The sequence below is a fragment of the Neophocaena asiaeorientalis genome, unplaced genomic scaffold, assembly GCF_003031525.2.
Source record: "Neophocaena asiaeorientalis asiaeorientalis breed wild unplaced genomic scaffold, Neophocaena_asiaeorientalis_V1.1 scaffold30, whole genome shotgun sequence".
In the NCBI taxonomy this organism is placed as follows: domain Eukaryota; kingdom Metazoa; phylum Chordata; class Mammalia; order Artiodactyla; family Phocoenidae; genus Neophocaena; species Neophocaena asiaeorientalis.
This window is the reverse complement of record NW_020174923.1, coordinates 7,532,210-7,544,933: the sequence shown is the minus strand read 5'-3', so window position 1 is coordinate 7,544,933 and position 12,724 is coordinate 7,532,210. Positions and strand designations below refer to the sequence as shown.

The 12,724-nt window shown below is 59.4% G+C and overlaps 1 protein-coding gene across 1 annotated transcript in view; it reads left to right on the top strand.

The window, feature by feature from the left end:
* Positions 1–4,810: 4,810 nt before the first annotated feature.
* EVPL (envoplakin) overlaps positions 4,811–12,724 on the top strand; it is a 17,651-nt gene continuing 9,737 nt past the window's right edge. Inside the window, exons 1-12 of the mRNA XM_024761183.1 lie at positions 4,811–4,943; positions 5,767–6,018; positions 8,333–8,432; positions 8,773–8,927; positions 9,029–9,155; positions 9,909–10,034; positions 10,235–10,273; positions 10,394–10,555; positions 10,636–10,743; positions 10,940–11,035; positions 11,932–12,054; positions 12,574–12,720. Coding sequence (XP_024616951.1) covers positions 5,921–6,018; positions 8,333–8,432; positions 8,773–8,927; positions 9,029–9,155; positions 9,909–10,034; positions 10,235–10,273; positions 10,394–10,555; positions 10,636–10,743; positions 10,940–11,035; positions 11,932–12,054; positions 12,574–12,720 — 1,281 coding nt within the window. The 5' untranslated portion in view covers positions 4,811–4,943; positions 5,767–5,920. The remainder of the gene's footprint in view (positions 4,944–5,766; positions 6,019–8,332; positions 8,433–8,772; positions 8,928–9,028; positions 9,156–9,908; positions 10,035–10,234; positions 10,274–10,393; positions 10,556–10,635; positions 10,744–10,939; positions 11,036–11,931; positions 12,055–12,573; positions 12,721–12,724) is intronic.

Genomic DNA, 12,724 nt, shown 5'->3' with positions numbered 1-12,724 from the left:
AACTGCCTGCATCCTGACAACGCCAACTGGAAGAGTGGCCTGTGGTTCTGTGAGATGCTGGAGACACTGTGCACAGGCGGGAGGGCACGAATGACCAACACGGCCCCTCGCTGCCCGGGATCTGCCGTCCGTGTGGGCACCAAGTGTTCGTGAGCCGTATTGTTAGCTGGTACAAGTTAAAATATAACTTCAGGTCGTGAACACTGATGGAACACTTGTGGGAACCTTTTAATCAACCTTTCTGAGCTGCTCAGGTTTGGTTTTGTTGCTTTTGTTTTGGGGGCAGGATCCTGGTGGCTCTATCAGAGTCTGTGTCACGCTGGGGCCGAGACCTGCAGACCTCTGAGGCAGGGGGCACTGCTTTCCTCCCTCGGCCGCACCCACTGTGGTGATTTTAATTGTGTTGGAAAGGGGAGCCTTGCTACTCTCTGGTCCCTTTTCAGCAGATGGTTTTGTTCACCTCCGTTAGCTGCAACTATGTGCCCTCACGCTCAATGTGCGGTTGAATGACCCCTTGGAAAAGAACCGCGTTCTTTCTGTTCGGCTGAACTTTTCCCAGGGACCTTCCGGCAGGAGGCAGTGCAGTTACAACGGGCAGGTAACTGGTCCCTGAAAGCTGGTGACATTCGTGAGCTCTCGCTCATCTTGGAATGGAAGGAAGGTAGGGGTCATCCCCTGGAAGATGGGGTCATCTGGTTCTCTGCCATGCAGAGGTCTTGCTTAGTACCAATAGGCCCTTGACAAATGAATTTCCTTCCCTTTGCTCCCCCACAGATGGAGCTGGCATTAGAACACCATGCTTCTCCCTCCACTGCTGCCTACAGGCTACCTTCACACCTGAGCCCTGTCCTGGCGCCTTGCAGAGGGAGCCCCTGCCTAGGTAGGACTGAACTCGTAGAACAGTCCCTTCTCCTAGCTGTAGCCATGCAGCCTGAGCCCAGGGTCCAGGCTGCTGTGCCAAGCTGGTGGGGCCAGCGCAGCTGAGAGGTGAGGAGAGCCTTCCGCTTATAGCCGGCCTCCTCCCTGCTCCTGGCAGGCCCCACTGTCTTTTTCCTCTTCCCTCCCCAGAGCTGAGTCCTGCTAGGTCTAAGCAATGTCATTAGGACAACAGGCTGAGTGTAATGAACTGCTCTTGTGTGCTTTCCAATTTCCTGGCAACAAAGACTGATTAGGAAGGCCTACCCCTCAGCTATAAAGACTTACTCGTTCTTTCATTTTTTTGTTTGTTTTATCAATCTTTCTTCCACAGACCATTGAACGGGGTTTGGTGCAGCTGAGCCCCTGCTGCTTCAGTACAGACAATGTAACTCTCTCCCAGCTGCTGTGCTGGGCTGTTGACCTTGTGAGGGACATGGCTAAGCCACCTCCATTAAACCTGAACTTCTCCACAATAGGCCTGCAGGTCCCCAGACCTGGCTATTAAAGGCTAGCCGTTGTCTTCAAGGTGACAGGCCCAGAGCCATTGGGCAACTTGGGGAGACCTGGAGGCTCCACAGTGCCTGAGTGAGAGTGGGCGGGCTGCAGGCTTCTGGAATGCAGGCATGGCTTGTGCCAGCAGGCTGCTGCTATGGCCCAGAGGTGTGGGCTGTACCAGCACTGGTCCCACAGGTGAACTGGGGCCAACCACTGTTGCCCAAGGGTAGGGAAAGAGAACCACTCCTAGGGAGGGACAGATAGCCAAGACATCCTTGGCCTTGCCCTCCCAGCCAACTCGGGACCTGGGCTCTCCTGAGGTCCCCTCTGTGTTCTCTCTCTTGCCACCTAGTATGGGGAACCCTATTCTCACAATATGGGCAGGACTGGGTGGTTGGTTTGCTTGAGCTGCTCCTTTAGACTCTCTCTATAAAAGGCCCAGAAGGATTAGCCACCCCCATTTTCTGCCCGCTCTGTTCTTAGATGGGCAAGCCACGGTCTCCAGGCCAACCTTCAGTATTTCTTTTTATCTGGCTTGCTGGGCAGACTTGGCAGCCAAGAGAGCCTCCTCCAAACTGCCCAGTGGATTCCTGTGGCCACAGCCCCTTCCTCCCCCAGCACCTGTGGACAGAAGGAGGCCCATCCCCGAAGTCCCCACTCCACCAGCCCTTGTCCACTCCACCCAGCCGGTGAAGGCACCTGGCTCCTCAGCCAGCCAGGGAAGTGTAAGGCAAGAGAGGTTACCAGCTGGCTCGGCTCCAAGGGCCTGGTAGCAGAGCTTTTGTACAGACAGAGGGCAGTTCCCTGAGATGGCAAAGCTTGTCCTGATCAGGGGGCATATGGAAGCCTGACAGGTTACAGTTCCCAGGGCAAACTAGGCAGTTGCCGTCGTCTGCTTCAGCGGGGAGGAGAATGCCCCTCCCTGCAGGACCCCATGAGCTGGAGGAGAGAGTGGGTAACTTAAGCCCCGGCACACTATCCAAGCTGCCACCCTGTTGCCTAGCTGCATGCGTGCATGGCAGCCTCAGAGCCGGGAGCTACACTGCTTTCAGCTCTGATCAGCCCTTCTGCTCCGGGCTCAGTCCCCATGAGTTGTGAGTGGCCCACATCACGTGCCTGGAAGCGCCAGGCTGGGGCATGTGAATGAGCTGCCACAGTGCTGGAAGGAGGTTGGGGATCCATGGATCTCAAACCTCGCAATCCACAGGGCGGGTAGCAAGTCCAGGCGAGGGCAAGGCCTCACGGACAGGACAAGAAGCCAGGTCCTGGGACTCCTTTCTGGTTCAAAAGGAGAAGGCCTGGGAAGGCTGAAACGGGTCACCCAGTCTGGCTTCTGGGTCAGAGCTGTCTGATAGAATTACACTGTGAGCCCAAAATGCAAGCCTTATCTGTAATTTTAAATTTTCTAGTAGCCACGTTAAATAAAAATAGCAACACCCGTTCCACCACGTGAGGAAAGCGTGAGAATCCATGACCCTGAAGAGGGCCCTCGCCCAACCATGCTGGCGCTCAGACCTCGGACTTCCCGCCTTCAGGACTGTAAGCAATAACTTCTGCTGTTTTGAAGCCAAAAAAACTTAGAAAGCAGCAGGTGGAATTCGTTTTCTAAAATATATTTCATTTAACACAATATATCGCAAAAGATCATTTTGACGTGTAGTCAGTATAAAACATTCTTGAGGTATTTTACATCCTTTTTCCATGCTAAGTCTTTGAAGTCCGGTGTGAATTTTATACTTAGAGCACATCTCAATTCAAACCAGCCACGTTTCAAGTGCTCAAGAGTGACAGGGGCTGGGACAGCGCGGGTGGCCACAGAGGCTGGTGATTCCATCCCGGCCTTCTAAATGAACGACTTTTATTTCCTCCTTTTTTTTTTTTTTTGCGGTACGCGGGCCTCGCGCTGTCGTGGCCTCTACCGTTGCGGAGCACAGGCTCCGGACGCGCAGGCTCAGCGGCCATGGCTCACGGGCCCAGCCGCTCCGCGGCATGTGGGATCCTCCCAGACGGGGGCACGAACCCGTGTCCCCTGCATCAGCAGGCGGACCCTCAACCACTGCACCACCAGGGAAGCCCCTTTCCTCAGATATTTAAAACTCTGCATCTTTCTTTGTCCCTATCCTTTCTCCTGTGCTTTTGTCTTGGGGGGCCGGGGTTACTGCTATCTGAATAGGAGCATCCTGCAATGACAGCCAGCTCAGAGACCTGGGTGTTCATGCCTATGGCACGTCAGCCCTGTCTGGGAGCTGGGGTCTGATTCAATTTGGCTTTAGACAGGGCAGGAATTCAGCCCTTGTTTTTCTTGCAGTGAATCAGTTCGTCTCTGGGGCGGGTGAAGGCTCCCTATGGTACTCACTTATTTCCAGGGGGGCTTCTGCAGACAGAAGGCAAAGCTCAAACGTCCCAGATCTCAGTCTCACTGTCTGCCCTCCACCTGGGGGCCACAGCCCAGTGGGGCCTCCCCTGGCTGCTCCCATTCCTGGGGCTGGAGTCTGGACATTTTCCCCCCTGGGACCCCCGCCTCCAATGACCACTCCCTCCCAAGAAAGGCCTGGAGTTCTCGGGGAGACAGGACAGTGGACTGAGGGCTGCTGTCTCCTGTCTTGGCTCTCCTGGGATATTGCTATCACTTGCCCAATCTCAAAGATAAGAACATGAGCTGACTCTTGGGTTTGATATGAGAGGCCAGCCGTTAGGGCTGGTGGCTGAATCCGGTAGTCATTTCAACAAACGGGCCCCTTTCTGAGAACAGTAAATGGCAGGTATGCAGCTAGTGGTTAGAAGAAAATTGTCACCCAGGAGTAACAGGGAGAGAGGGGCTGGGGCAGAGGGTGAGTGGCCTCTGGGCCAGGCTTCCTTATCTGGCTCCATCTCACTATCACACTCACCTGGGAGAAGAACAGCTGGAAACCACTACTTCCCTGTTGCTACTTGTTGCATCAAGGCCTCCTGCCGCCCTCCCCACCGCCACTCCCACTGTTAGCCCCACCCCCTCCAGGATAGATGGTGACTCCCGTGTCCCTTCTCCAGGGCCAAATTCAATGGGTTGTTCATGAGATGCAGCCAAAAGGGACTCGGGCCTTTTCTGCCCTAGGGGGCATGTGGCCAGTCTCAGACCTCTGTCCCTGATCTCCCTAGTGGGCTGGGACCCTTACCTCTTCTCCGGTTGTTTTCTGTCCTCAGCTGGGCCTGCCAGGATGTCCCAGTGCTCCAAACCCAGCCTGTCTGCATCCCTCCCCCTTTGTTCCCCCTCAAACCCTCCTTCCACCGAAACTGTAATGGTTCCAGGGAATGACTCTAGATCTATAGAAGGGACTTGAGCTGGGGCAGTGAAATGAGTGCCTGGAAATGGAGGAACCCACATCTGTCTTGAAGATCCTGGGGGCCACCACAGGAGAAGGCAGCTACCAAGATGACCTCCCTGGCCCTCAATGTGAGGAAAAGACCAGTAAACTGGCACTGCTGTTAGACACTCCATCTGACTCCAGAAAAGCCACCAGGGGCCACTTCTCGGGAGAGAGGAGAGGCAGGTAGGAAACCCAAGTAACAGTGGGTTCCCAGGAGGCTCCTCCAGACCCTGGGCTCAGCAGCACCTGAAGGCTAGTGCTGGGGGCCCTTGCGGGGAGGGGCCCAGGAGGAGTCCCAGCCCCTCTGGCGCTGTTCTGAAACTTCCGAGGATCCCAGCAATGCGCATCTGACTGTATCTGGACCCGGAGCCATGGGCAGATGGGATAACCAGCCCGCCAGGAAAAGCGGGCTGCAGGACTGTGGGCTGGTGCTCTGGGGAGCCGGCTGGATGGTGTCCACTTTGAAAATGTACTTCGTGCCAGTTGCCAGGGGTGAATGCCCCCTAGCTGCCCCATCGTTTCGGTGGAGGACGTGGAACAGAGACCTGGACGCCCTGGTGGTGCGCAGAGCCCGGGGCCTCCACCCACCCTGAGCTGGCAGGGAGCAGCCCCCCCGAACCCCGGCAGGCTGCGAGCCGTGGGCAGGGGCGTGCCTGACAGCACTGTGTTGGCTGGAGGTGTTCATTCACCTGGAGCCCAAGCTCTGAGGTCGCCCGGGTCCCTGAGCCTGCTCGTGTATATGCGTGCACGTCTGTCTGGAGCCCTGTCCCTCCTGGGCCCCGCGATTTCCGCATCTGGGTGTGATCTCTGCCGACTCCCTCTGGCCCTGGGCCTGTGAGTGTAACAAGTCCAAACCTCCTCTGAGAGTCGGGGAGGCTCAGGCGCCCCACCTTCTGGGCTGTGCCCTTTCCTCCCAAACTGGTTGTGCAGGAGCAGGCGTGAGTGGGGTGTGGGCAAGCGTGGGTGCATGCGCACAGCCCCGGCCACTGGCCTGCCTCACCTGCAGGGAGAGGCCGCACAAAAACCGCCTGCCCAGTGCCCGGCCGCCCCACCTCGCCAGAGCCCAGCTGAGCAGCCAGCGAGGACTCACACCTGCTGCCTGCCACCCGCCTGCCATCACCGGCCAAGCCCAGCCCGAACCCGCACCTTCCTTCACGACCATGTTCAAGGGGCTGAGCAAAGGCTCCCAGGAGAAGGGATCCCCCAAGGCCTCCCTGGCCAAAGGCTCCCCCAAGGGGTCCCCCAACAAGCACAACCGGTGAGTGGGGCCGGGGGAGGGGGCAGGGGCCCGGGTGGTGCCAGACCCAGGTGCTCCAGCCACCTGGGGGAAGCAGGCCAGAGCTGGGGCCAGCCCAGTGCTGGCATTAGGTGTCCTGAGGCCGAGAGCCTGGGGCTGGACTCTCTCTCACCGGCCCAGGCCAAGCTCCAGCCCCGGCAGGAGACCAGAGATGGCCTGGGGCTCCCCACATTCTCCAGGGTGCCTGAGGGCCACGGGTTAAGGCTGCTCTGCAGACGTGCTGGATGGGGACCTGAGCAGCTGCCTTCCTCTGCTGGGAGGCTGGGGGACTGTCTCCCTGTCCGTGGCTCTGCCCTCAAGGCTCCGATTGGATTGTGATGACCCTTGGGACCTGGGCACAGCACAGGGTGGGCAGAAGGACTGAGGCCGGAGAAGCCGAGAGGTGGCAGGTGGGGTGCCCGGAGGCAGGGCTGTGCTGCCCCCACCTCCAGGCTGCAGCTCTCCCCACCTGGCTCACGCCTCGGGCCTTGAGAGTTTTATTAGAGTTGAGATGATTCCTTCACCCTGTGGGTGTGTGGAGGGGGTGCTGGAGGGAAGGTGGAGGGGCCCGTGGGCCCCGGACATCCTCAGAGCCTCTCTCAGTTCCCCCAGCTCCCGGAAGGGTCCAGCCCAGCTCTCCAGAGCCGCACAGTCTGCAGACTTGGCCGGCCTTCTCCCACTCACTGGCCATCAGTCCCCTCTGCAGGGTGGAGGTGGCGGCTCGCGGGGTCCTGGGTGTGGAGGCGGGAGCGGAGATGAAAGGCCCATCACCCCAGTAGGGATCAGGGTGACGACTCCGAGGCTGGGCTTCTCAGCAGACGGGAAAGACGGCAGTTAAGACTCACTGGAGTGAGCTGTCCTCCCTGGGGCTCCTGGACCCTGCCCAGGGTGGAGTGTGCTCCTCCCAGGGCTCAGGACCCAGAGCTCCCGTCCCCAGGGAGGCTCCCAGGCAGCTCGGTCCCTAGGGCCCTGTCCTCTGGCTGCAGCCGCCCCAAGAGGGCTCATCATTCCCCTTGTGCAATCTGCTTGTTCAACACATATTTATTGAGCACCTACTGTGTGCCAAGACTGTTGTAGGCCCTGGGGATGCCATCGTAAACAGAACCGACAGGTCCCTCCCTGCCTTCAAAGCGCCTACATTCTAGAGGAATAAAAATGAACACTTACTGGGTGCTGACTCTGCACAGGGCACTTCAGATGAATCAGTTCTCTTAACACAATGACACGGTGAGGTAGATATTACTAGAGCCTTACTCTACAGGTGAGGAACCTCAGGCACAGAGAGATTAAGTAACTTGCCCAAGACCACACAGCTGTAGTGGAGAAGGATAAAAACCAGGCTGTCTGTCAGAGTTCTTTCAGACTGTGTCTGCATCACCGCCCCTCCGCCTGGAGGAGGCTTATCCTGTGCCCCCTGGTTTAAGGCCCAGCTCGTGAAGGTTTACCTTCCCCAGGACTGTGACCTCACAGGGTGCTGTGCTCCTGAGGCTTAGACCACTCTGCCTTTTATTAGGTCTGCTCGAGCCTCTGGGCTCCAGACTGAGCTCAGTTCCACAGCAGGCACCCTACAGAGGCTGGGAAAGGACCCTGGCAACCCGGTTCAGGCTCATACTCTGCTCCTGGCTGTGTGGCCTGGGGCAAGTCAGGTCCCAGTTTGGGCTCTGAACCCCTAAATCTGGAAAGGGTTGGGGTGCCCTGGCAATCTCGTGGCTTCCCCCTGCCCCGATGCTGTGTGTCTCCTCTGGAAGCTTGTTAGCCTGGGTACAGGAAGAGCCCAGGGCAGCGGTGGGGAGACAGGGTTGGCGTGAATGGAAGTTGGGCTGGGAGACACGCTGCTGCTCCCCTGTCCCCAGCCAGCCCAACTGCCCCTCCCCAAGATCCAGCCATTCCATCTCAGGTATTAGGGGCTGAGCCAGTGATTCACTCACTCCCCTGAGGGCTGCCTGCCCTCCATCCAGAAGGAGCCGCAGGGAGCTAGGCGGGGTTGGGGACACACTTCCAGGACAGGGAGGTCGGCTGGCTCCGCGGTGCCGCGCACACCTGGGACCCCCGTTTTCTGAGCCCTCCTGTGGAGGCAGCGCTTCCCCGCCCAGAACTGGGTATGTCACAGAGCTTCCTACAGAGAGGCCAGAGCTCCCCAGGTCTTGGACTCCTCCCTCCAGGGCAGTGAGCCCAGCTATAGGGCAGGACGGGGCAGGTGGAGGAAGGGACACCACCCAGGTGGGCAGACCTCTGCCCAAGGGAAACAGAGGGACCTTTTCCAACCATGCTGCCCTCTGTCCCCACCACCCATCAGAGCTGCCACCAAGGAGCTGGCCCTGCTCATCTCTCGCATACAGGCCAAAGCCGGCCAGGTGGAGAGGGACATCCTGGAGACCCAGAAGAAGCTGCAGCAGGTGAGGCCTGGGGGCAGGTGACAGGGCGTGGGCACGTGGGAGGCCCATTGCCATGCCTGGCGGTCCCTCCTGTGCCCACTTGTCGTGGTGAAGGTGGACAGACAGTCCAGCCCTTCCCTGGCCACTCTCCAAACACAGTGGGAGAGAGGGCTTATCCCTCCTTCTCTGTCGGGCTCCTAACCTGGGGGGCCAAAGGGGCTTGAGGGGCCCAGGCCTCCCCTGTGTCCTGAGTCCGCCCCGCAGGTGCCCATGCCCTGCCCTCTGCCAGTGTGGCCAGAGTCCCTCAGGGCGGGGCTCAGGCAGCAGCGGCGGGCAGTGAGGATGCCATCTGCTGCCGCAGGACCGGCAGCACAGCGAGCAGGGCCAGGCCCTGCAGCACCAGGGGGAGGTGGGCTGTAGCCTGAAGGAGGCCGAGGAGCTGCTGAAGAGCCTCTTCCTGGACGTGGACAAGGCCCGGCGGCTCAAGCACCTGCAGGCCGAGGAGATCGAGAAGGAGTGAGTGGGGTGGGGGTGTGGCTGGGGCTCAAGGATGGAGGCGCCGGGGGTCCGGGGGGAGCCCCGGGCCCAGCTCCGACCGTTGGCCACTTCCTTGGCAGCATCAAGCAGCTGCATGAGCGGGTGGCCCAGGAGTGTTCCGAGTACCGCGCCCTGTATGAGAGGATGGTGCTGCCGCCTGACGTGGGGCCCGGGGTCGATTGGGCACGGGTGCTGGAGCAGAAGCAGGTCAGGAGCCATCCCCAAAGTCGGAGACGCCTCAAGGAGCTGGAAGTCACACCCAGCAGCAATCACAGGGCAACCCAGAGCCGCCTTTCGTCAGGGGCTGATGTGTGCTTGGACCTGGAGGCAGCTAGCCATCTGGGAAGGGAGTGGGCAGAGGCGACGGTGCAGTCAGGGAAGGCTTCCTGCAGGTGGGAGGGCTTGATTGGGTTGGGGTGAGGTGGTGAGGAGAGGACATTCCAGAGAAAAGGAAGAGACCTGGAGGAAGCCTGGGGTGCGATGGGAAGTGGGGTTTTCTGGGCAGGTAGGCAGAACCAGGTCACGGGCACCCTGAGCATCACGTGAGGAACTGTGCTTTGATGTCACGACAGAAGGGGTGCTGTGATAACGAGGGGACAGGGGAGAGCATGGACAGGGCAGGGTGTGCACAGGCTCCTGGAGCCAGGCTGGAGGTGTCCCGGCAGGAGGCAGGGCAGAGCGTGGAGACTTTTCAGAAGCTGAGCCCTGAGTCCTGGGGACCAGTGAGATTCAGGGTCCTCAGTCATGCGATGCTGAGGCCTCGGCCAGGGCCACTGGAGAATAGCATGTGCCCCAGGGTGAGCTGCAGCCATTCACCCAGGCGCCCACCTGTCCACCCTCTGCCCCAGTGACCAGCTCCACCTCTGCCGATGGGGATGCCAGGGGCCAGGGGGAGGGTAGGTGCAGGAGGGCTCCCGCCCCAGGCCCTGCAGCAGAGCTGAGCGGCCAGCCCTTCTGCAGAAGCAGGTCTGTGAGGGCCTGTACGGGCCGGGCATGGCGGAGCTGGAGCAGCAGGTCGCCGAGCACAACATCCTGCAGAAGGAGATCGAGGCCTATGGGCAGCAGCTGCGGAGCCCCACGGGACCGGTGGGTGAGCTGTCAGACGCACATCCCTGCTTGGCCCCAGCCCCAGTTCCCTTTCTCCCATCCGATCCTGAGTGAGGCCTGGCTGGCCCTCTAGGGCCAGGGATGGAGGAGGGGGCACGGGAGGCCCAGGACGTGGGGACATTCTCCCCTGCACCCCATCTCTCACTGCGCTTGCGTTCTCTCTCCCTTGGTCGAGGCAGGACGCGGCCAGCATCCAGAGGCAATACCAGGGTCTCCTGGTGAGCAGGGGGGAGGGGCGGGCTGGCTGGCTGGGCGGGCTGGGCAGGCTGGGAGTGGGGCACAGCGTGACGGTGCCTCTTGCTACCCCTTCTCTCTCCCTGCCTCTCGCCCGAGCACAGAAGGCAGCCTCGTGGCGAGGGCAGAGCCTAGGCAGCCTGTACACGCACCTGCAGGGCTGCGCGCGCCAGCTGAGCGCCCTGGCCCAGCAGCAGCAGCGCATCCTGCGGCAGGACTGGAGCGACCTCATGGCAGACCCCGTGGGCGTGCGGAGGGAGTACGAGGTCAGTGTGCGCGAGTGGGGGCGAGGTGGGGGGACGAGGACATCCTCGTCCTCACCGCCCGCTCCCCGACTCTCTCCCAGAACTTCAGGCAGCACGAGCTGCTGAGCCAGGAGCAGTGCGTGAACCAGCTGGAGCGAGACGGGGAGCGCCTGGTGGAGCTCGGGCACCCGGCCGTGGGGCCCATCCGGGTGCGAAGGCCCACACACTCCCTGCTGCCTCGGGGACCCTAACTCCCTCACTCGGGGAGCTTCCCAGGGAGGCTGGGAAGACGGAGAGGGAGACACCGGCCGGGTCGGGGACAGTGGGCAGGGCCAGCAGAGTGGGTGGGCGGGTGGATGGACCAGGCTGGGGCACGGTCCGAGGACTCCGTGCTGCTGCCCCCAGGCCCACCAGGAGGCCCTGAAGTTGGAGTGGCAGAACTTCCTGAACCTGTGCATCTGCCAGGAGAGCCAACTGCAGCACGTGGAGGATTACTGCCGGGTGAGCCTGCGGACAGGGCCGGGCAGGGGGACGAATAAAAAAGACAGAGCTGTGTTGTTGTGACTAGTTCCCAGGGGGAAAATAATGTCACACATACATTCTTAACAGGGTGATATCACTCCTGGGGGATGAAAGTTGGTTCTCGTGGGTGAAAAAAAAAACACCTTTTTTTATGCATAAATCACAGATATACATACGTAAAGGATATACAACATATCTATAATACTAAAATTTCATGGCGACAATGGGGAAAGTAAGGAAAAAAATGTCTAAAAAACTCCTTAGAAGGGACAATAATGAAACAAGGGTTGACAAACATTGATATAATAGACTTACAGATAGAAAAAGAAAAAAATTAAAAATGTATATATACAACAGGGACTTCTTTTTTAATAATTTCCAGCTAAAATGGTTTATTATACTTTGAGAAAGACAAAAGCCAAGGGTTTTTTTCTTCCCTTTTCTTTTTTTTAAAAGGCATTTTTCTATATATCCACAATACCATTATCACACCCACTGATGAGAATTCCGTAATATCACCCAACTGTAGGATGTTTCTTTAAAGCACACTCCCAGCTTCTACTCTGAGGCACCCTGGGCAGCCGGCGTCCCAGCCAGGACTCCAGGTGCTAGAGTGAGGCGGGAGGGGCACTGCCCTTCATCTGTGCAGGAAGGACGAAAACCAAAGTGTTTTACGACACTAAAAGACATTAAGTTCAGTGACCTCAAAATGCCTGATTTGCAGAGCACTTTAGTTAAAAAGACTGTACTGCCTGGGTAGAAAGACCGACAGCAAGTGGCAGTTTGGGTTTAAGCGGTTTGCATTTAGCTGCTTTGCGGGGTGCCCTAGGGCAGCGGGTGCCCCAGCTCTGCCCCTGACCACCCACTGACCTCAGTTCCAGGAAGAGGCCGACTCTGTCAGCCAGACCCTGGCAAAGCTCAACTCCAGCCTGGACACCCAGTACAGCCCTGCCCCGGGGGGCCCACCTGGCGCCCCAACAGAGCTGCTGCAGCTGGAGGTGAGATGGCCCCACCCAGCCCCTGCACCCACTCCTGGGAACGGGGCCTGCCTGTGTGTCTGGGCCTCAGGCCTCCCGGGTATGTAGTCCTGCCCGGAGCCCCAGCCTTGGGAGCAGGAGAAGGAGGTCTGCTGCAGCAGGAGGGGCCTGGTCTGTTACCACCTCTGGACCTCAGTTTCCTCATCGGTAATGTGACAGGGGCTGCCCAGAAGAGCTCTGAGGCCCCTCCAGCTCCCACTCTGCAGGCCTGGGTGATGCTGGGCAGCCCCCTACCCCACCCCACCCCAACCAGCAGGCCCTAGGATCCTGGGTGCCCTGGGAGGGGCTTCTTTTACTTTGCTGACTAAGAGACCCTGTCTTGGGCTTCCCTGGTGGCGCTGTGGTTGAGAGTCCGCCTGCCAATGCAGGGGACGCGGGTTCGTGCCCTACCCTGCCTTCATGAGGGCCAGACCCCTCCCCGGCCCTCCTGGGGGGCACGTATGGGGCTGGCCTGAGCCCCCATTGTCTGGGTCCCTGCAGGCAGAGGAGAAGCAGCTGGCTGTGGCCGAAAAGACTGTTGGGGACCTGCAGCTGCGGAGCCGGGAGGTGGCCCCTCTGTCGCAGCGCAGGAAACCACCCCAGCAGTCCCTGCACGTGGACAGCATCTGTGACTGGGACACGGGAGAAGTAC